This window comes from Trachemys scripta, chromosome 11 (assembly GCF_013100865.1).
Source record: "Trachemys scripta elegans isolate TJP31775 chromosome 11, CAS_Tse_1.0, whole genome shotgun sequence".
Classification (NCBI taxonomy): Eukaryota; Metazoa; Chordata; order Testudines; family Emydidae; genus Trachemys; species Trachemys scripta.
The window spans coordinates 74,560,272-74,584,843 of record NC_048308.1 but is presented as its reverse complement, the minus strand read 5'-3'; the positions used below and the strand labels follow the sequence as shown (position 1 = coordinate 74,584,843).

The 24,572-nt window shown below is 42.0% G+C and overlaps 1 protein-coding gene across 14 annotated transcripts in view; it reads right to left on the bottom strand.

Annotated features, from left to right (window-relative positions):
• Positions 1-3,697: 3,697 nt before the first annotated feature.
• Positions 3,698-24,572, bottom strand: part of ADARB1 (adenosine deaminase RNA specific B1) — a 238,339-nt gene continuing 217,464 nt past the window's right edge. For 13 of the 14 annotated variants that reach the window (XM_034786332.1, XM_034786335.1, XM_034786343.1 and 10 more), the window contains 2 exons: positions 8,690-8,868; positions 3,698-5,847 (listed from right to left, as the gene is read on the bottom strand). In XM_034786332.1, the coding sequence (XP_034642223.1) occupies positions 5,671-5,847; positions 8,690-8,868 (356 nt within the window). In that variant the 3' untranslated portion in view covers positions 3,698-5,670. Of the gene's footprint in view, positions 5,848-8,689; positions 8,869-24,572 lie in introns of those variants that run through there. The other variant, XM_034786345.1, reaches the window with a different exon arrangement.

The following is a 24,572-nucleotide window of genomic DNA, read 5'->3' as shown; positions in this document are numbered from 1 at the left end:
ATTCTAAGGAGGGATTAGGAAGGATGGAGAGGACAACCAAAAATAAACATTGTCATAAAAGTATTTGCCAGTGCTCTTTTAATATCCCTTTATCAGTTAGTAAAGGCAGGTGTGTTGTCTTCACCACATCACAAAGTCAGAAATAGGGCAAGAGTAACTTCTTCATGCGAACAATGTAGAGCAATTTATTTACATTGTACGTTAATCTTCTAACCATGTATCTGCTGACTGCAACTAAACTGGTCTGTGCATGATAATATTGAAAACATTTTAAAAAGCAACGTGATGACATTTTGGGCTTCCTAGACTACAGACTCTGTCACTCAAAGATAAAAATTCTTTAAAATGTCACAACTGCTGTCTCCAAATGGATTGGATTATTATGTACATAAATTACATTTCTTAGATCTGTTTTATAGTTTCACTAAAGAAAACAAAAACAAAGCAAGACCCCCACAAAGGCCTTCTGCTATACTGTTGGCATGATTAGCAGCGAGAGTACAAAATTGTCAGTACAGGGATTTCAAAATCCGTGTTACTTTTGATATTTATTTAAATGATTTTGTTTTGCTTCATTATTAAAGTCAACAATATTTAAATGTATAGGATGAAATCCTGGACTCACTGAACTCAATGGGAATCCCAGGCACTGCTACAGGCTGGGGACCGACTGGCTATGCGGCAGTTCTGCAGAAAAGGACCTGGGGATTACAGTGGACGAGAAGCTGGATTTGAGTCAGCAGTGTGGCCTTGTTGCCAAGAAGGCTAATGTCATATTGGGCTGCATTAGTGTGTGTGTATATATCTATATCTATATAGTTGCCAGCAGATGGAGGGAAGTGATTAATCCCCTCTATTCGGCACTGGTGAGGAGTATTGCGTCCAGTTTCGGGCCCCCCACTACAGAAAGGATGTGGACAAACTGGAAAGAGTCCAGCAGAGGCCAACAAAAATGATTAGGGGTCTGGAGCACATGACTTATGAGGAGAAGCTGAGGGAACTAGGGATATTTAGTCTGCAGAAGAGAAGAGTGAGGGGGGATTTGATAGCAGCCTTCAACTACCTGAAGGGGGGGTCCAAAGAGGGTGGAGCTCGGCTGTTCTCAGTGGTGGCAGATGACAGAACAAGGAGCAATGGTCTCAAGTTGCAGTGGGGGAGGTCTAGGTTGGATATTAGGAAACACTATTTCCCTAGGAGGGTGGTGAAGCACTGGAATGGGTTATCTGGGGAGGTGGTGGAATCTCCTTCCTTAGAGGTTTTTAAGGCCCAAATTGACAAAGCCCTGGCTGGGATGATTTAGTTGGGGTTGGTCCTGCTTTGAGCACGGGATTGGACTAGATACCTCCTGAGGTCCCTTCCAACCCTAATCTTCTATGATTCTATGATATTCTTAATATGCATATAAATAAATAAATAAAAACCATACCACACTCTTATGCAGCAGTTTTCATCATGTCCAGTCTATATCTGATTGGGACTGTACCCAAGTATTACCGTAAATTGCACCAAAAAACTTTCAGTTCAGCTGATATGTTATTTTATAAGGCTGCCTGTCTTTAAAAAACCAAAACCAAAAACCACACAGCAATTCGCAGACAGGATAATATATTTTATACATTTTGTATACATTTTATTTCTGTGGGCTCACTTTTATGTTTTAAATAACTATAAACATTTTGTTTCCCATCACATATCTGAATCACAGCTCACCTTCCCATTCAAAAAACTTCAGGATGATTTTCATAACAGACACTCTATTATGATAAAAATGCAAAGACTTGAAATTGTCCCCTCGGAGTGAAAAAGCTTGCTTTGGCAAAAGGCAAAAAGATAATTTTCAATGTATGGAGAACCTTTAGCGTGTTATTTAAAAAAAATAAGAAAGAAAGTTCCACTTCAGTTATGTGGCAACCTCAACTCAAAATGTCCCAAGACTCAAGTCTTTCTCCCTGTGAAAAATAATTTGTCTTTGGGAGAGATGGGAAAGAAAACAGTTTTCATGATGTCACCTTGACTCTTTCATTACAGACATGCAAATTGAGTGCACAACACTGTGTCAGCTGGGATCAGCAGCCTACAACTAATAATTTTACCCCCTCACCAGCAGAAAGTATTATAATTTGTACATACAAGGTATCCAGTTGAAAGATTGTTTTTATTTTTAGGTGGATAAAATATTTAAAAGCAAAGATGCATACTGGTAAAACAAAACACCAGTGATGCAGCTCTGAGGTGCCTGAAATTTCAGTCGTGAGTTGTTTTAGGTTTTAATGATGGCACCATATAAAGATCTGCTGCTACTCTGAGGGTTCCCCCCCATTAATTAGTTTCTACCCTATAATAGTGTGTTTGTACTATCTAGAATGAGGAAGATACTAAAACTGTCACCTGTGCAGGGAGCCCATTGTTGTACATGTCTAAGTTGCACACTATTTAACTATCATAATTTTTATCACTAACTACACTAAAGGGTTGGGAGCTTTGTGGGGGGATGGGAAAGAGCTAGCATATTAATGTGAAGACAGTTTTTAACTTAAAGAACTCTGATTAGTATGATTCATCATCAGCAAGTGACAGGACATGTTCTCTGGGTATTAAATCCTGAGCACGGACATAACCAAATGCTTCAAGTTTCACTTCCAGGTCCTAGTTCCTTTCCACACCCCTACAGAATATATTTTTTTAAAAAATCTCTACATTTACAGTGTTCTATGTTACTAACCTATTATCTTTTATTGTAGCTAGAATGTAATTTGGAAAAACATCTTAAATTATATTTCTTCAAGTATTTATTAACTTTAAAGTTGTTACTCATTTAAATTTTGTGACGAACCTGAGATATACACTTATATCAACTTAAAAAACCCCAAGAATTCCCAGGATAGCATAACAAATCCTTGCTAAGATTAGCCACCGCCACCATTACATACTAAATCGCACAATGAAGATATTCAAAAAGACCATCCAACCTCTCAAAATAAATGCCAAGCTAAATGCTTGATAGAGAAAGGTCAACCCCAAATTTCAACAGCTGTTGGCAGCCATGTTGCCTTTATCCTCTGCAATCATTTAAAATTAAATGCATAAAAAGCCATCCATGCTTGATGATGGTGATCTGTAAAGAATATAGGAGTATTACAAAGAATACAAAGGCCAAGAATATGAAGGGGCACAGAATGACAAAAAAGGGACATGGCAGAATTTAGCTGAATATAACAATCTCAAAGAAATCTTTTACAGGAACACTTTTTTTCCCTACAACTTCTGATTTTCACATATTACTGAACAAAAATGAATAAGCAGGTGTGCGGAAAGCCATTGGCTCCTCGATGACTGATATGGGTTACACATGATCCTGGAAAACATTTTGAAAACCCTAGAACTATAATGAATGAGAACTCATTCCTCATATCAATCAAATAATGCTCTTTTATCAAAAAGAATTCTGCCTGGAACTCTCACTTATAGTTTCCATATATTCATAGTAAATTTGAATGTCTTAAAATTTATGCCTACAATAATACTTAAATATATTACTCACATTCAGGACTTCATCAATAAAAAAATAATCTCATCTAATAACTGCCTGAACTTCAAAATAAAATCTGAAGAGAGCTCAACTTCTGAATGAGAAATTTAAAAAGATTGGTAAAAATAGATTAAGATGGCAAAGTAAATCATCAATAGACAGAGTCCCTTAAAAACAGAGATTTCATTTAATAGTAAGACTAATTCCAAGAAAATCCACATGGTGAGACCAGCTAGAAAGTTCACAAATTGCTCTAATTTGCAGTTCTCCACATTTTGGCTTCAATCCTGCAAATTTATGCACACGTTTAATTTTGAGCACATGAGCAGTTCCCTGGGTCTACTTGTGCTTAACTTTAAGCAATTGCAAAAGTGTTTGCAGGTTGAGGGCCAAAGACATTTGCAAAGACAGACACAATGTAAATCTTGTATTTTGAAAGAGCATGTACATCACTTGCCTTCACACATTCTGAATGTTTTTCCCCTACCAGAGTTTATTTTACACATTCATGTATTGCTACTCAGACTCTAATTAGGAGGTTTAGTACAATATTCAGGCAACTTTTAGTCTTGATAATTTTTTTCACTTTGATTCATAATTGAGCAATAATGATTGCAGGACAGGGCATTTCCAGCGTATTGATTACTGGATGGAAAGAGTTTTTGTATCACTTTCCACAACATCCATGGAGCCACTACTCTCCAGGAAATGCCCGGTGCTGAGGTAGTTACTGCTATTATAAATTAATTTTTTTTAAAAATAGGACTTAAAAATACTTTGAGGTGTTTTTCAGAATTTGTCCACGCAATATATTTGATACACAGGTCACATCATGTACTTAGACATATTGGATGGAACTAGAGAATTATACCTGCTATGCTGAGAAAAAGGGATTTCTCCAATCCATCGTCAGACTTTCATTTCGCTTACAAATTGTTCTAAACGTGCTGTCTATGCACCCACTGACTTAACAGACCTGGCAGTATTTTCCCTGCTATTTTTCATTTTTACATCTAGCATATGTGAAAATTTTAACATAAAAGAGCTTTTATAAATAAAATACCATTCTAAATATATACTAGAGCAAACAAAACTTAGAACTAAGACTTTTATAGATCATCATGTATGTGAAGCTACAGGCAATACAATCTTCAGGGGACACAACAGTCCAGTTGTTAAGTCTTTGAAGACCATAAAAAAGAAGTTTAACAATTCTTTCATCCTTACTAGGCCTCTCATTTCTTTGAGAAAAACTGTAATTAACATTCTATGAATGGGTTATTTTTGGCAAATCAGAATTATTTCCCCAAAATGAACAACTGTTTTTTTGAAGTTGCCACATTACTGTTAATGTTATGGTGGTGTTTGCATGAGTTCCTGGGATATACAAATTGCCTACTTCTAAACAGGTTTTGTACACTATAGACTAAATTTCTTAACTTACAAATACTTATTTTTTGTTTCCAGTTTCCAGTGGTAAAAAATGATGACTTCACAATGCATGTAAATGTATTTTAAAAAACAGAATAAAAAGCGGTATGTTAAAAACCAGGTCACAGACTAATAAATACATACATCAAAGACATGAAGTTTTCAGCAGCTGGTTTTAAAGAGCAAGGAAGAAGGGAAAAGCTAGCTGTCCAAAATCCATTCTGACTTTGTCACCTATATGCTCTGCAATTAAACAAAAAACAAACAAACAAAACAAACCACGCTAACAGAAGAGCAGAAATTAACTTTGTAGCTTCTTTTGATTAAATTAAGCTACAGGCTAAAAAAATGCGGTGTAAAACCTAATGCAATCTACATGTTTTCATGCACTTGCTTATATTGCATTAAAAAAGGGAATTATTTCTAACCCAGAAAAATATGAGTCATCTGGTCCTGTTAAAGACAGCCTTACTGAATTTTTTTCTACAGTAAGAGGATTTTCTAGAGAAGTAAACCAAAATTATTTTTATAACAAAATATAGAATTATTGTAGCAACTTATCATTGACTTCCAATATTTGAGCAAAACATAACATCGATTTGCTAGTTAGTTTCAAAGTGTCAAAAAGATGCTTTGACAGCTGATGCCAGAAAATGATGCCGGACGCCAGGATTTCCAGAATTGTTCCAAAGTGATGTGCAGTCCATGGATTAGACAGTGAGAGAAAACTGATCCTGCTCTATTGGTTTCTCCACCCAGGCTCCAAGCCCTGCCTTCAGGAACGCTTTAAACAAACACTCTTTGGCAGTTTGATACTTAGTGGCCACCTGCTTAGTGTCATGGTACAGGTTCGGTTTGAGGATCTTTGAGCGCAGGCTAGAGGAAAGCTGCACAAATAGAAAAAGAAAGAAAACAAACTATTACACAAAGCCATTCCAGGAACCAGAATCAAGGAAAACGAGAGAATGAGTGCAGCAATTTGCAAGAACGACAAACACTGCATTCTACCCTTTTTGGATAGAACATTACTGTTGATTTGTATCCAACTACGTATCACTTCACAGCTCATAGCAAAACTATTGGTCCAATGGGATCCCTGAGGATCTACTCATTTCCATAAGCACCTTGAAGGTCAAATTGAAACCATCATCATATTGCTTGATAGCAACTGGCTGGAATTCTCTTTGAAACCCACCCTTCTACTCTTCATGAGACTGTTCCCACCCACCTTTGTGGTTGTAAAGGCTCCCCTGACAGCAGGGCTGGGGGAGGGAAGCAGTATTCCAGGGCCTTAAGCAGGAGATACACACGCCCTGTGCAGCATGGGTGGAAGGCCTATGTGTAACCTCCTGTCACCCTCCCTGCCCCATGAAAGGGGGGTGCATGACAGCAGGACCATCTGAAGCAGCTCTGCAGCTTTACAGGATAGATTAATAAGCGAAATACTGAACAGAAGCTCCCCCAAGCCCGTGGTTCTGCTCCGGCAGAATGTAGAAACACCAATGCAAATGGTGCTTTGAAAACTCGTGTGTCAGATATTGGGGATAACCGGACCCTAGAAAGTCTCTCATCTTTTTCATTTTATTTTTGTTCTGTGAGGCAATGGCAACTCCTTTCTGTGCTACAGGATGATATCTTCAGCAATTTCAACACATCATTCTGCGTTTTTCCCTAGATGTAGAATCAATACCATTAAGCGTGGATAGGAAAGCATGTTCTCCTGAACTGATGCTTGAAGCTATCAGTTTGTTTCTCATGTTCAGCCAACTATCCCATCTTTCATTAAAGTCAATGTAATTCTTTTTGTTTTCCCTTTAATTTTTCCTGTGTTTTCACTTGCAGCATGCAGAAGTGGATCTGTCTGGAAGAGAACATCCAGGGTGAAGTGCTTTAACCGTTTCTTAAATTGTTCATTTTCTGTTACACTGAAGGTGAAGTTGTTAGCATAAAAGAAGGTTGCAACTTTCTTATCAAGTCCAAATCTGCATTTTTTTCAGTTGCTGTATAGCATAATCACTGACTGGTCTACTTTGGGATGTCACAGAAGTACAGAGATTACTGCTAAACAAGGCTTATGTTAAAAAGCTGCTGGAAAGACTGGAACGTAGATTTAAATTATCAGTGAGAATATGTTTAGATGGTGATGATAGCATCAAATTTCTCACTTGCACAATCGGTAAACTCATCAATGTTTTGCTTTTCTATTTCAACATAGTTTCCTTCAATGGCACATTTAATCTTGAAGAATCCAGAGAAAAATATTTTTTGCATTCTTTGAGATAAGTACAAATCCTTTCTATCTTGCTATTTTACACATTCGGCAATGGTTACCTTTCACTTTGGAAGAATTATCTGTTTTCATTACTTTAGTTTATTCAATTGCTTGTTTCCTACCACTTCCCTCAGCATCAACCAGTTAAATTAATGTACTTATGTCTGCTGACCTCTAAAGACTAATCAGCCCTTTGCAGTATTGACATTTAGAGCTTTCACATTTACTACAGTAGGACTGAGAAACAGCCATTAATTTAATCAAAAGAAGCCCCATAAAGACTGAAAACTAAGATGAGCTGGCCCAATGCATATTATTAGGAACGCTGCCTACTCTCCAGAAGTTTCTAGATTCTAGTGAACTAGTACCTCATAATGTTTCACAACTCCTCCCAATCCTCTCTCACCAACACCAAGTCATAATGGATTCCACCCACTAGGCAGCACCACTTTGTCAAGCCATCACTTGTGACCCCACCCATTCATATCTGTTCATGAAAATATTTCAGAGTGACACGTTAACCAAGTTGGGCAGGGGAGGAAGAAAAACATTTAAACCTAAGGGGTTATTATTTTTCTGAATAAGGCTTGTTTTTTCCCCACAATCCTGCCTGCTCTACTGCCCTTAAAAAGACAGAAATGTCTTCCTTCCACATATTCTTGTGAGAAGGATCTCTGAACAGTGACAAAGGACTAAGAAAACGGCATGGGGTGAAAGTGAATGACAAGCTTATGCTACAATCTCAGCACCTAGCTGTCTATATTGCAGTATTTCAGTGCCTTGCCACACTACAATAAGAAAGGATAGACTCCAAAGGACTGTTGCAGGAATACTGATTCTGCTGAAATAACTGGCTCAAGGTGCTATTTGCTTCTATCAATACAGATGCTTTGAAGAGAGGACTGGGAGAACCCTAAGGACCATGGTCTACTGCTTGTACCTCTTCATTTTTATAAAGTATCAACTATCATGAGGAAAAGAAATCCAAACTTTCAAAAAGCAATTCTTTGACCTTTACCTGCACCTTCTGGGGAAGACCAAGGGAAAAAAAACCTGGCCCCCTTAAGCCACTACCTTTGACTTCAATGGGGCTAGGCTTTTACCCACATGTTCTCAAACAGGAACCTTTGTATTCTGTGTGCTGGGCTCCAGAAGAGCTACTAAAAGAGTCTATCTTGTCCAGTACATTAAAATTATAAGCAAAGCTCAAAGGAGTCTACATTTGTACTTTACTTGTTCTAGAGGCAGGTAATTAGATCTTCACATACATTTACACTAGAAATGATCATAGTAAAGAAAATGTGGAACAAAGACATCTCTCTTCCCCATTTTTACCCAATTACTAACCAGCACATAATAAGGCAGCACATCACAAGCTTTTATTAGAAAGGTGGTTATGAGATTGAGCAAAATTGAAACCCAACATTAAAAAAATACTCCAATCTTTGGACATATACCTTTGCATGAATACGCATCCAGCGACTGTACAAAGCGTGCTTACAAAGCCGAGATGCACGACCCATCTCATCCTTGCCAGTTGTGGCATTAATAACTTCAAGACCAGTGTCTCCTACTGTCCAGTTTACACTGAAATTAGGTGCTTTTCCTGGTTGGCGGGCTTCTGCATTGCTAATACCTGAAAGGGAAGAGGGACACAAAAATGAAAATGTGAAAATTCCTGCTCAGTTGTTTATAGATGAAGGAGTAATTGGATAGTGCTATGCAGATCATATTGTTGGGCATTCTTACAGCGGTGGTTCTAAAATACCTCCATGATTTTCAACATCTACTTCAGGATTTAGCCACGCCCATTCCATTACTATTTATGGGGAATGTGCAGCTAAAATGTCATCTCCTGCTATCACGCTCAGTTGTGCATGTCTGCTTTATCAGAAATCTGAAAATCCATGCATGCTTGTATTGGTGATGGTAGGGAAGGTAAAGAGATTATAGAAAGATCTGTAACAAGATCACATCAAACAGTAATACTGGAGCATCACAGTATGCAATACACCTTGGGTTGATCTTAGTTTAGCTCATAAACTAAGCAGATTTGGGCCTATTCAGTAGCTGAATAGAGGAATGCCCAGGTTCCACAGAGTCTCACTAGAACCCTGTACTGTACGTGTCTGAATATTATTAAGTAGAATTAATGTCCTTAATCAATTCCCACTCCTGGTGCTAGGAATACAGTGCTGTTGCAGCTATCAGAGATTCATAGATTCCAAGGCCAGAGGAGACCACTATGATCATCTAGTCTGACCTGCTGTATAGCACAGGCCAGAGAACTTCCCCACAGTAATTCCTAGAGCAGAGCTCATAATAAGACATCCCGTCTTGATTTAAATATTGTCAGTGATGGAGAATCCACCACAACCCTTGGGAAATTGTTCCAATGGTTAAGTACTCTCACTGTTAAAAATGTACGCCTTATTTCCAGTTTGAATTTGTCTAGCTTTAACTTCCAGCCATTGTATCATGTTAGACCTTTCTCTGCTAGGCCGAAGAGCCCATTATTAAATATTTGTTCCCAATGTAGGTATTTATAGACTGTAATTAAATCACGCCTTAACCTTATCTTTGTTGAGCTAAATACCTTGAGTTCTTTGAGTCTATAAAGAGAGGTTACTCACCTTGTGCAGTAACTGAAGTTATTCAAGATGTGTGTCCCTGTGAGTGCTCCACCTCAGGTGTGCCTGTGCCATGCGCCTTTGATCACAGCAATGCCTCTTCAGCCCACGCATACATCCTAGACATCCTTGTGCCCCACACTGAGGTTATATGGGGCTGTGTGGGCGAACTGCCCGCAGTTCCTTCTCCTCTGCCAAGTCCCAAAAGGGAGACACCGAAGCAGCAGGAGGAGGAGGGTGGGTAGCAGATCCCCCACAGCGGGACACATCTCAGAGCACTCCAGCTACTGCACAAGGTGAGTATCCTCTCCTCCTTCTCTGAGTAGCATCTCTGTGGGTGCTCTGCTTCAGGTGTCTCCTAAGCAGTACCCCGCTAAGGATGCAGGAGGTTCGGAACAGAGTCCAATACAGAGGAGAGAACTGCATTGCTCACAGGAGTGTCATATCTTGCAGCAAGGACCAAGACATAATGGATAGAAAAAGTATGAACAGAGGACCAAGTTGCCGCTCTCTGGATGTCTACAATTGGTACATCTTTAAGTCAGGCTACAGGTGCAGATAGTGCTCTTGTTGAATGTGTAATCACTCTCAAAGGGGTTGAAAATGAGTTCAGTTGTAACAGATCTTCATACATCCAGAGATCTACTTTGATAACTCCTGTTTTGAAATAACAGAATACTTGTTTTGGTCCACAAAGGATACAAATAGTCTTGGAGATCTTCTATAAGGTTTGGTCCTATCTAAGTAAAAAGCTAATGCCCTCCTGACATCTAGGATATGGAACATGGCTTCTTGATTAGTCTTGGGGAAAAACAGGAGATGAATGATTAATTCATTCTGAAGACACCCAAGGTAAAAATCTTGGATAGGCCCATAGCAAAATCTTGTCTCTGATGAATACTATAAATGTGTGTGTGGGTGTCTGGCATTAAAGCCCCTAATTCCCCAGCTCTTTGGGCAGAAGTGATTGCCACCAGGAAGGCTGTCCTCACTGAATAAACTAACAAAGAACATGTAGCTAGTGGCTCAAAAGGATGCTTCAACTGGTCTCCACTCTCCATTCTTTTTTGCTTGGAGAATGCACATGGCTGAGAAGTAGCTACAGATGAATGAAGTTTCTTTTTAGAGTATCTTGGCCTGTTGGAAAGGGGCTCAGCTGGTCTAAGTTGAATACGAGGCTGGTGTGCTATCTGTGCCATCTGAGACCTACTAAATCTCCTCTTATTTACAAGAATACAAATCCCTAAGGATCACAGTGTATCCTTTAAAGTGTGGAGATATGTATCCATTGAGTCTGCACAGAGCTTGCAACCATCAAAAGGGAGGTCTTCAATGGTGCTCTGAACCCCTCTTGGGAAGCCCAAGATCTGCAACCAAGACACTCTTCTTATGACCACTGGAGTGGATACAGATTGTGCTGCAGTATCTGCAGCATCCAAGGAGGCCTGGAGGGATGTCTTTGCCAGGAACTGACCCTGTTGTATAATCACCTTAAATTGGTCACAATGTTCCTCTGGCAGGTGCTCAATAAAATACTATTTTTTTTGTAGTTCAAATAGTCATATTTGGCCATGAGCACCTGGTGACTTGCTATTCTGAACTGAAGTGTAGCTGAAGAGTAAGACTCCTGTATACGGGGTGGACTTTGAGCTATGCTGTCTGCCTTGTTCATAAATGGACTCCACTTCCAGGGAATTCGGAGCTGGGTGAAAAAATGGAAACTCTGATTCTCTGGCAGGGACATAATGCTTTTTGCAGGTAGGCAGTGTGGTAGTTGGGGATTGCCAAATAGTTTTAGCAGGCCCCATAAGAGCTTCATGGACCAGAGTGGTAATCTTCATAAATGCGGAGGTGTGTAAAGTATATAGCAGTTTATGGTGGGATTCCTGAACTTGCTCTAAAGGAATTTGTTGAATGTCAGCAATTCAGCAGTTCCTGAAACTACCTGAAGTCATCCACCACGGAAGGTGATGGAGGCATCACAGCTTCATCAGGTGAGGAGGAGGAAATACTAGTAAGAAGTGTCACCTCTTTATCCGCTCTTGCTTCTTGCTCCCCAAAGGTCTCCTCCTCTGGCACAGGTGGTGGTAGAGGATGTTGAGGAGAATGGGCCCTTCTCTGCTCCCTCAGGTGGTGTGAAGATTGTGTTGCAAATTGTTGATGACAGAATATCCAAAGATCCCATCAAGGCCACTCAGGGGGACAAATGACATAGGTGGAGGTAATCACGTTGATGCCATTTGAGGTCTATTCTCCTCTAATATGTCAGCTTGGAGGGAGAGAGATGAATCTTAGAATAGACAGGGGATCTCTGAACCAATATGTGAGAGTCTTAGGTGTCCTCTTCCACATACTACAGGGGGGGGAGGCAGATAGCTGTTCCACTTGCAAAGTAGATGAGGGTGGGTATGGTACTCTAGGAGCCAGAGGGGTGAGAGAATCTTGATGCTGATAACCCCCAGCACTTGTTAACAGAGGAGATTCTGGCTCTGATGATACCATCAGGCCTTTAGGGTACCTAAATTCTTGTGGTACTGATGGTATCAAATATTGGGTTGAGTGCGGACCTGTGGAGGATGTCTTCAGTTGTGATGCAGGTGGTTGGCATGAGAGTGAGTCAGCTCCAATTCCATTGGTACCACGGGTAGCCGAGCAGTCTTTGGTACCACTGACTTTCTGGTTATAGATACGGAGTGTTGTTCAGGGATGGACTCAGAACTTTTCTCAACTGTGTCTCTGCCACTTTGGGTATGGATACCCAAGCTCGGTACCAAGTGTCTCTAAGATGACTGAGTCCACTTTGCATTTGCAGCGCCAGCATCACTTGGAGCCTGTGTGCAACTCCTCTTGGGATCTGAGGTCTCCATAGTCTGCTTGTGCATTGGTGATTGATATTTTCTTGAAGATTTATTCCTCCCCTCTTCTTAGAGCCAGACATTGAGACTGAGGTCTGTGGTACTGTAGATGTACTTGGTGGTGCCGTACCACCTATATGTCTTGCAGCCTCCAGTGACTGAGATCTTGATGTTGACAGGGCACTAGCGGTACTCGGGGGTCTACATATGTGGGGGGGCGGGCCCTTCACCCATGGATCCAAAGCTGATCATAAAGCTTTCTCCATCATGAGGAGTTTAAAATTGATCTCCCTATTTTTTCTGGCTCTACCCTTGAAGGACATGCAGGTCTTGCACTTACTGGGGATATGAGTATCACCCAATCAGCAGAGTAGGGTGACCAGATGTCCCAATTTTATAGGGACAGCCCCGATTTTGGGGGCTTTTTCTTATATAGGCACCTATTACCCCTCACCCCCTGTCCCAATTTTTTACACTTTCTATCTGGTCACCCTACAGCAGAGACACTAGGAATGGAATAGCCTCATGTCAGGAGAGGCACTTTTTGAATCCCAGGGAGCCCAGCATTCTCGTGTAAATAAACAAAAACTGACCCCTATGAAGGGAAAAATCTTAACCACTTTCTAACTATATCTATGAATATTTTTTTAAGGGAAAGAAAAAAAAAGGGGGGGGGTAAACAAATGTTCCTACAACTAAAAACACTAAAAAGGTATCTAATTATATGCTAAGTAACTAATTGCTGAATACTACAGAGAATAGACATAGGTAAACTCTGTCTCAGGCCCAAAGTGTTTAAGAAGGAACAAAGAGTGGTTCACCCACACAATCCCATATAGCCTTGGTGTGGGGCACAAGGATGTGTGGGGCACATGTATGGGCCACATGGGCAATGTTACCAAAAATCCCCAATCAAAGGCACAGGTGCACCCACAAGAACACTACTCAAAGAAGACAGCATGTTTTCTAATCCTTTAATCATTCTTGTGGTTCTCCTGTTGATAAATTGGACCCTCTCCAATTTATCAACAATCTTCTTGTATTGTGGACACCAATACTGGAGACAGCATTCCAGCAGCAATTACACGTGTGCCATACAGAGGTGAAATAACATTTCTTCTCCCACTTGAGATCCCCTGTTTATGCATCCAAGTTTTGAATTAGTCCTTTTGGCCACAGCGTTGCACTGGGAGCTCATGATCAGCTGATTATCCACCACAATCCCCCTAATCTTTTTCAGAATCACTGCTTCATGGGATAGAGTTACCTGTCTTGAAATGAGACTTAAAACTGAGATCCAGACCGCTCATGGTCATTCATGATTAAGGCTAAGATCTTAGAATCATAGAAGCTTAGAGTTGGAAGAGACCTCAGGAGGTCATCTAGTCCAATCACCTACTCAAAGCAGGACAAACCCCAACTAAATCATCCCAGCCAGGGCTTTGTCAACCTGGGCCTTAAAAAACTCTAAAAATGGAGATTCCACCACCTCCCTAGGTAACCCATTCCAGTGCTTCACCACCCTCCTAGTGAAATAGTGTTTCCTAATATTAATAATGTAATTCCTCATGATGTAACTTAGACCTCCCCCACTGCAACTTGAGACCATTGCTTCTTGTTCTGTCATCTGGTACCACTGAGAACAGTCCAGCTGAATCCTCTTTGGAACCCCTCTTCAGGTAGTTGAAAGCTGCTATCAAATCCCCCCTCACTCTTCTCTTCTGCACACTAAATAAGCCCAGTTCCCTCAGCCTCTCCTCAAAAGTCACGTGCCCCGGCCTCCTAATGATTTTTGTTGCTCTCCACTGGACTCTCTCCAATTTGTCCACATCCTTTCTGTAGTGGGGGGCCCGAAACTGGACGTAATACTTCAGATGTGGCCTCACCAGTGCCGAATAGAGGAGAATAATCACGTCCCTCGATCTGCTGGCAATGTTCCTACTAATGCATCCCAATATGCCGTTAGCCTTCTTGGCAACAAGTGCACACTGTTGACTCATATCCAGTTTCTTGTCAACTGTAATCCCCAGGTCCTTTTCTGCAGAACTGCTGCTTAGCCAGTCGGTCCCCAGCCTGTAGCGGTGCATGGGATTCTTCCGTCCTAAGTGCAGGACTCTGCACTTGTCCTTGTTGAACCTCATCAGATTTCTTTTGGCCCAATCCTCCAATTTGTCTAGGTCACTTGGACCCTATCCCTACCCTCCAGTATATCTACTTCTCCCCCCAGCTTAGTTCATCCATGAACTTGCTGAGGGTGCAATCCATCCCATCATCCAGATCATTAATGAAGATGTTGAACAAAACTGGCCCCAGAACCGACCTCTGAGGCACTCCGCTTGATACCGGCTGCCAACTAGACATCGAGCTGTTGATCACTACCCGTTGAGCCCGATGATCTAGCCAGCTTTCTATCCACCTTACAGTCCATTCATCCAATCCATACTTTTTTAAACTTGCTGACAAGAATACCGTGGGAGACTGTATCAAAAGCTTTGCTAAAGTCAAGATATATCACGTCCACCACTTTCCCCATATACACAGAGCTAGTTATCTTATCATAGAAGGCAATCAGGTTGGTCAGGCATGACTTGCCCTTGGTGAATCCATGTTGACTGTTCCTGATTATCATTCTCTCCTCCAAGTGCTTCAAAATGAATTCCTTGAGGACCTGCTGCATGATTTTTCCAGGGACTAAGGTGAGGCTGACTGGTTTGTAGTTTCCCGGATTCTCCTTCTTCCCTTTTTAAAAGATGGACACTATATTTGCCTTTTCCCAATCATCCGGGACCTCCCCCAATCACGACGAGTTTTCAAAGATAATGGCCAATGGCTCTGCAATCACATCAGCCAACTCCCTTAGCATCCTCAGGTTCATTAGATCCAGCCCCATGGACTTGTGCATGTCCAGTTTTTCTAAATAGTCCTTAACCTGTTCGTTCACCACTGAGGGCTGCTCACCTCCTCTCCATACTGTGCTGCCCAGGGCAGCAATCTGGGAGCTGACCTTGTCTGTGAAGACCGAGGCAAAAAAAGCATTGAGTACTTCAGCTTTTTCCACATCCTCTGTCACTAGGTTGCCTCCCTCATTCAGTAAGGGTCCCACACTTTCCTTGACCTTCTTCTTGTTGCTAACATACCTGTAGAAACCCTTTTTGTTACCCTTCACATGCCTTGTTAGCTGCAACTCCAATTGTGCTTTGGCCTTCCTGATTATACCCTGGCATGCTTGAGCAATATTTTTATACTCCTCCCTAGTCATCTGTCCAAGTTTCCACTTCTTGTAAGCTTCCTTTTTTGGTTGTTTAAGCCCATCGAAGATTTCTCTGTTAAGCCAAACTGGTCGCCTGCCATATTTACTATTCTTTCTGCACATTTGGATGGTTTGTTCCTGCGCCCTCAATAAGGCTTCTTTAAAATACAGGCAGCTCTCCTGGACTCCTTTCCCCCTCAAATTAGCCTCCCAGGGGATCCTGCCCATCAGTTCTCCGAGGGAGTCAAAGTCTGCTTTTCTGAGGTCCAGGGTCCATATTCTGCTGCTCTCCTTTCTTCCTTTTGTCAGGATCCTGAACTCGACCATCTCATGGTCACTGCTGTCCAGGTGCCACCCACTCCAATTCCCCTGCCAATTCTTCCCTGTTTGTAAGCAGCAGGTCAAGAAGATCTCTGCCCCTAGTTGGTTCCTTCAGCACTTGCACCAGGAAGTTGCCACAATACCCTCCAAAAACTTCCTGGATTGTCTGTGTACTGCTGTATTTCTCTCCCAGCAGATGTCAGCAACTTGTCACAGATATTTTTAGTAAAAGTCATGGACAGGTCACAGGTAATACAGAAAAATTAATGGAAGCCCGTGATCTGTCCCTGATTTTTACTAAAAGTATCCATGACAAAATGGGGAGCCACTAGGCAGCTGGGGCTCCCACCCCCCATGGAGGCACAGAGCTTCAGGGTCCCCTGCTCTCGGTGGCTCGGAGCTGGCTGACACAGGCGGCAGAACTACTCAGAGCAAAAATCTGCTCAAACTTCCTGTGGGTAAAGGACTTTTCACTCCCTCCATTTCCCCATGTAAGATTGCAACTTGGGGGCACACACTAAACATGACAACTTTGAAATAGCTACTGTAATATGCTTCAGGAGCATAACAGATACTAGCAGTTATATAACATATCTTCCATATACGTATCAACAGAGAAGGCCTACTCTTTCTTATGCTGCAAAGAGTGTGTAGACAACTATGCATAAGAACTACTTAGTACTGTTAATTTACCTTGCACACATTATAAAAGGTCCCCCAAACAAGGTCCCTGCTTCCGCTGACTTTGGAGAGACCAGGATTAGGCCCAGCAACTTTTATATAGGTCACAAATTTGATTATAAATTACCTTTCAGATGTATCCATTATCTCCTGTCTCATGTTGGATACAAATCAATGATTCTTTTTAAAAAAATATTAAAAATTGGATTTTTATGTAAATAATATTTTTATTTACATTAATGTGCTATTTTAAAGAAAATTAACCTATTTAAAATTAAATTTGAAATTATGACCACCTAAATTAAGGTCTAAACGTATTATAATCTAGTGAAATCATTTATTTTAAGGAAATAAAATAATATTCAAGCCTTACATGTTGCTGCCAAAGTTTTAAAGAAAGTCAAACCACTGAACTGGCAGAAATCTCTAGCTAAGCACCTGAAACCAGAGTTTGTTAAATGCTAACCCAGCTTTTGACTAGCCTCTTCTGCAGGTACAGAGATAATATTGTCTGTATTTCAGTTTACTCAGCCAGTTCAGTTCAATAACTAGTTCATTCAAAGTTGAGAAAACAATTTCCAAATTATGAACAAAAATGAGGTGTGAGGGGATGAGTTTTACTGGTTTTAAAACTTTGAAGGAAACGGTGACCGGACATAATCAGTTCAATTAACTAATTACAGATACTACTTCTTCTGTTTAATAAATTAGTTAGTTTTAAATGCAAAACATGCTTACTAAAAAGTAAGTTTATTTATTAGTTTTATTTAATTAATAATCAGTTTTAAAATGGTGGTTTTGGACATTTTAACTGAATTCCAATTTCCATCCAAATGCAGCTTGACACAAATCACTAGTAAAAGTCATCTAGTAAATAAGACGTGCATCTGTCATTCACCATTTTCTAACATAATAAAACTGTAACAAATAAGAATCTGAGTGAAAGCATGTTAAGCTACATAGGTGCTTAAATAAATGTTTACATATCTATCTATCTATATAAAATGTAGTCTCCTGGTTAGCAAAAAGTAGTACCAATTTACACCAATCAATGAGAATCAACCTTACTTTAGGAAAATAATGTAACAATATAAATGCAATACAAGATTAAAATGTATGATTTAAATCAAGGTTTCCTGCTTGCTGATTTAAATCGGTGGTTCAGGTCACTTAGCTTTAAAACAATCCACCCTGTTCTGTCAGCATTTTCAAAGCTCATTTCCACCATGTGATTCCCATTGGAGGGGGGGAGGGATAGCTCAGTGGTTTGAGCATTGGCCTGCTCAACCCAGCGTTGTGAGTTCAATCCTCAAGGGGGCCACTTGGGGATCTGGGGCAAAATCAGTACTTGGTCCTGCTAGTGAAGGCAGGGGGCTGGACTCAATGACCTTTCAAGGTCCCTTCCAGTTCTAGGAGATGGGATATCTCCATTATTTATTATAACCTTGTGAATCTTTCAAAAACATACACCTAAACTATAACTGGGCTTGTCTGCTAGAGTCTATCAAATTAAAAAGTCTTCAGTTCTGGGTCAGGTGCTAAGGTTTGCAAGTTCCTCATGCAAAAATTCTTTAAAGCTGCTGCTTTAAATGCACCAATTCCAGAGCTGCATGGCTTCCTGATAGAGTGGGGATGATCTGGTCAGTTAACATGATGCACAGATATGGTGCTGTCTGTCAGCACCTGTATTGTGGAACCCAGAAGAGAGGCAGCAATGCTTGGCATACCAGACAGATAGCTCTGAGCAACAGGACATTTATATGGAGGCTTCTTGAGACAACCACAGGCTCTGAATTTAAGACAATCTATCTAGATGAGCTTCTGTATCTGAGTAGAGTCATCAGTGTCTTGCTAGGTAGAAGTGTAAAGAACAGGTACTCTGTTGCACACCTGATGAGAGTCTTTCCACCACTTTAATGAGAAGTGGACTTCTTACAGGACTGTAAAAAGAAGAACAGGAGTACTTGTGGCACCTTAGAGACTAACATTTATTAGAGCATAAGCTTTCGTGGACTACAGCCCACTTCTTCGGATGCATATAGAATGGAACATATATTGAGGAGATATATATACACACATACAGAGAGCATAAACAGGTGGGAGTTGTCTTACCAACTCTGAGAGGCCAATTAATTAAGAGAAAAAAAACTTTTGAAGTGATAATCAAGCTAGGCCAGTACAGACAGTTTGATAATAGGTGTGAGAGTACTTACACGGGGAGATAGAGTCAATGTTTGTAATGGCTCAGCCATTCCCAGTCCTTATTCAAACCGGAGTTGATTGTGTCTAGTTTGCATATCAATTCTAGCTCTGCAGTCTCTCTTTGGAGTCTGTTTTTGAAGTTTTTCTGTTGTAATATAGCCACCCGCAGGTCTGTCACTGAATGACCAGACAGGTTAAAGTGTTCTCCCACTGGTTTTTGAGTATTTTGATTCCTGATGTCAGATTTGTGTCCATTAATTCTTTTGCGTAGAGACTGTCCGGTTTGGCCAATGTACATGGCAGAGGGGCATTGCTGGCACATGATGGCATATATCACATTGGTAGATGTGCAGGTGAATGAGCCCTCAATGTGATATATGCCATCATGTGCCAGCAATGCCCCTCTGCCATGTACATTGGGCCCTCAGTCAGCAGCCGCCACTCTCTAGTTGCCCAGTTCTGAAGGCAGCAGTGCAGAAGTAAAGGTGGCATGGTATGGTATTAGAACATAAGAATGACCATACTGGGTCAGACCAAAGGTCCATCTAGCCCAATATCCTCTCTTCCAACAGTGGCCAATGCCAGGTGCCCTAGAGGGAATGAACAGAACAGGGAATCATCAAGTGATCCATCCTCTGTCAAGTGATGCCACGCTTACTTCTGCGCTGCTGCTAGCAGGGCGCTGCCTTCAGAGCTGGGCACCTGGCCAACAGCCACCATTCTCCAGCTGCCCTGCTCTGAAATCAGCGCAGAAATAAGAGTGGCAATACCACGACCCCCTCAAATAACCTTGTGACCACTTTTGGGTCAGGACCCCCAATTTGAGAAACGCTGGTCTCCCCCCGTGAAATCTGTACAGTATAAGGTAAAAGCACACAAAAGACCAGATTTCACGAGGGGAGAACAGATTTCACAGTCCGTGACGCGTTTTTCATGGCCGTGAATTTGGTAGGGCCCTAAATACTGGACAGGAGAGCACTGTCCTAAAGGACAGCTGCTAGTGTGATGACTTCCTCCTTGGGGTTGGGACATACAGACCCAAAGAGCACAGAGTCACACGTGAGTCCTTCAAGGAGTGTAGAGTCTCATCCATTCAGTTGTAAAAAAAGTTCATTATTCTGAAATGGGAAGTTCTTAATTGTTACTTGGACTTCCCTGGGGCTCCCTGAGTACTGGAGCCATAACAACCTCCTCGTAGCTTTTGTAGTGGCCACAGTGCATGGTGCAATGTCATTCATGTCCAGAGTAGCTTATAATGAAGTGCAGACAGTCAGCTGTTTCTCAGCTGTGACAGACGTTATCTCTTCTGGATATTCCTTTCAGAGCTTGTCTATAAACTGAGACAACGTGTCCCAGTTTAAATAGCCATATTTTGAGAGGGGGTATAGTATTAGCCACCCTGATCTGATGAATACACTTTGCAGCCAAACAGACTGCATTTCTTAGCAGAGACTTGGTACCTTCTGTCAGCAATTTTCAGTAGGGCTGGGATGGATGAAAGGGGATGCCAAATATTTTTGCAGACTCCAGGAGACTTTTGTTAATGGATATGGCAAGTCTCCCTGGTGTCTAAGTGTTTGTGTTGTTTCTCTTAGACTCCTTCCTGAGGTCTATCCAAGGTCTTTGCCATGCACTTCATCATGTCCTGGAATATCTTGAATTCCCATATTGAGTCAGCATGAGTGGATTTACTGCAGGCTTCTGGGAGAAAGGCTGTACACCCCAGGCCAACCAGTAAAGTCACAGTGGTCACAGATATCAGTACTGTGGTGGAGGGCACATGGGTTGGGTACCAGGAAGATTGATCCTTATGAACTACTACCCTCATGGACTGCTCCCTATTATCCCCGTCTGACTCCCAATGAGCTACCCATGCCATGTCGTAGCATAGGAGAGGTCAGTACCAGGTATACACCTCTTTAACCTGGCATATCAGTGACTCCAAAGCTAGTGGTTTGGATACCATCACTCTCCATCTCTCAGGGAGAGGGGACTCTGGTGTAGGGCCCACCGACAGTACTCAGCACCACTTATGCTTTCAGGGCTGAGATATCTGGTGTCGCGGTAATAGGCACTGTCACCATGCCTCCATGGGTCACCACTGAGAATACCAAATTCAGGACAAGCTGCTGGGGGAAAAAAAGCGCAGGCACACCCCAAAACTGGTAGTTATTCTTCCATGAGATGTACCAAACCAGCAACCAAAGTAAACTTCTGTCTCACCACACTGGCTAACAAGAAGTCAGAAATGCAGCCTCCTTAGATATTCCAGTCCTGGATTCAATACCCAGGCACTAGACTTAATGATGTGCGGTTATTTAAAACTAATTTCATCCAAAAAAAAAAAAAAAGGTTCTTCTGATCCCAAAGGACCAGCCACACACCCAGGTCAATATATAACTCAGATCTTACCCAATAATCATGCTGTTGCCGATCCTTTAGTATCTAATATCTAAAGGTTTATTTATAAAAACAAAGAAAGGTGAGAGTTAAAATTGGTTAAAGAAATCAAATACATACAACAATTGCAAAGTTCTTGGATCAGGCTTGTAGCAGTGATGGAAAAAACTGCTGTCTTGTTAAGTCTCTGGTTGCTTCCAAATCACTGGAAGGTCCTCAGTCCCTTGTTAGAATGTTCCCATTAGTACAATTTCATCATAGTCCAGAGGTTTGAGCAGAAAGGAGGCCAAATGGAGATGTTTCCAGAGCCTTTTATAGCTTCTGCCAAGTGAAGGGAAACCCATTGTGCTAGTTTTTGGAAAATTACAGGTAACCAGATGGAGTTTGGAGCCACATGGGCAAGTCACGTGTCCATGCATGTTTCACTTAGTCATAGCAGAAGCCATTACCCATACTCTAGTTAGAACGTCCACAGGAAAGTCCATTAAGTGTAGATAGGCATCTTCCATGGTCCACTGTGAGTTAAGTGTTCTTTGATGGGCCATTCAACTTGACTACTTCCTTCACAATGTGCTGGCTAAATACCTTGTAAGGTAGAAGTGGGCTTTAGCCCACGAAAGCTAATGCTCAAATAAATTTGTTAGTCTCTAAGGTGCCACAAGTACTCCTGTTCTTTTTACCATGTAAGTGTTACCAGAAGCAAACATTTGAAATACAGGTAAAGAGCCAATACTCATAACTTCAAATACAAAAAATGATACATGCATACATATTCAGCAAATCATAACTTTCCATAGACACCTTATTTGACATACTTTGCATAAGATTTGTTGTGATTATATAACAGTGGTAGCAACAATGATCTACATGCTCATATTTTAATCAGATAATGTCACAGGCACCATAGAAACAGTTTGCACTCAGTTGGAAGGAAAGAGGGCTACAATCACAGAGTCACTCATTGCTGGGCTTCTGGGTAACAAGGTACTCGGTGTTGGGGTTGGGGCTGAAGGATCAGTACCAGGGTCAGTGCTGTGCAGAGATTTACACAGTACTGTATGTGCTGACTTGGAAATTGGTACTGGGGTACCAGAAGGGGCCTTTTCAGGCTTTGGGCACTTGTCATGTATCTGATGACCCTTTTATCTCAGCTTATCAGATGCCTGGGATGGCTCATCTTCAGAGCAGTGCTTCCTTCTGCCCCTGGAAGATGTCGATGCGGATGTAGTGACAGATGAACAGGGCTTCTAAGTTGTTGTGGCCTGGTAGCGTGCAATGAAATCACAACTCCCCAGGGCAGTTACAGTGAGAGACTGAACCAATGGCTGAGTCCTGGTTGTAGAACCTCCCATAGATTCCAAGGGTTCTAGTCTGACCTCCTGTATAACACAGGCCATAGGACTTTCTGGAATTAGTTCCTGTTTGAACTAGAGCATTTGTGTTGGGAAAATATCCAATCTTGATTTTAAAATAGCCAGAGATGGAGAATCCTTCACAACTCTCAGTAATTTGTTCCAATGGTAAATTACCTTCACTGCTACAAAATGAGCACAACTTCCAGTCGGAATTTGCCTACCCTCATCTTCCAACCATTGGATCTTGTTATACTGTTGTCTGATGAAAAGCCCGTTATCAAATTTTTGTTTCCAATGCAGGCATTTATAAATTGTGATCATGTCACCCTTTAAACTTCTGTAATGGAGAAGCGCCCCCTGGCTGAGTGCGTGTGCCTGCACTCTCTCTCTAATTATGGTAGGTCTTCAGCGACTCAGCCTCTGGCTGTGTCACACTGTCTGTGCAAAATACAAATCAAACCCCTTCTGGGGTAAACAGTCCAACAGGGGACTATCTCAGTACCCCTCAGTTGGAATGTCTCTGTAGCCCTCCTTGGCCTTGTCTCACAATCAGTCCAATATTCCCTTGGCCCTGCTATGGAGCCCTGTTCCCAGGGCTTCCTCCCTGGAGACTCTTCACCTCTCTGGGCTTTTCTGGCCCCAGCTCTCCAGCTGGGCCACTAAATTCAATTCCCCTTTCAGGGTTGTATCACAGTTTTTCTGGGCCACTTCCCCTTCTTCACCCTTACCTTAGGGCTTACAACTACCAAGTCCCAGAGGCCGGCGAGGGGCTCCTTCTTTGCTCCCTATGTCCCTGCCAGCAACTGCTCCATCTGTAGTCCTGTAGCTCCTTCAGCCAGCCACGAACACCATCCATGCTTCTCCAGCTTCACGCAGCAACTGCCCTCTGTTCTGCACTGCAGCTCCCTTGATATGGGCTTGGTGGTCCCTGACTGGCTGCTCCCTGCAGCCTCTCTGATTGGCTGCTTTTCCAGCAGTCATTCTAGGCGGGCTGGAGGACTTTTCTACTGCTCCTTTCTTAGACGGAGTGTGATAGGATCAAGAGGCCACCAGCAGGGGGCCTCAGGGCCTGGTACAAACCATCGCACCTTCTCTTTGTTAAACTGAACAGATTGAGCTCCTTGCGTATAGCACTACAAAACATGTTCTCTAATCCTTTAATCATTCTCATGGCTCTTCTCTGAACACCCTCCAATTTATCAACATCCTTCTTCAACTGTGAACAACAAAACCGGACACGGTATTCCAATAGCCAAATACAGAGGTAAAACGACTTCCTTACCCGTGTTCCCTCTCATTTTTCCCACGCATGTGAGGAATGAATTTTGCTATGTGCACCAATATGGAGGTGATGTGTGACATATCATCTCCATATTGGTGCACATAACAAAATTCATGTGGCGGGGGTGGGACCGAGGGGTTCGGAGTGTGGGAGGCGGCTCAGGGCTGGGGCTGAGGGTTGGAGTGTGGGGGGTGACGGCTCTGGCTGCGGGCTCTGGAGTGGGGCTGGGGATGAGGGGTTTGGAGTGCAGGCTTCCCTGGGGCTACGGTGGGGAGAGAGGACTCCCCCCAGCTTGCACTCCGCGCAGCAGCGCCTGGGCTTGGGGGGAGAGGCGCCTCTCCCCGCTGCAGCAGGTCTAGCTGGG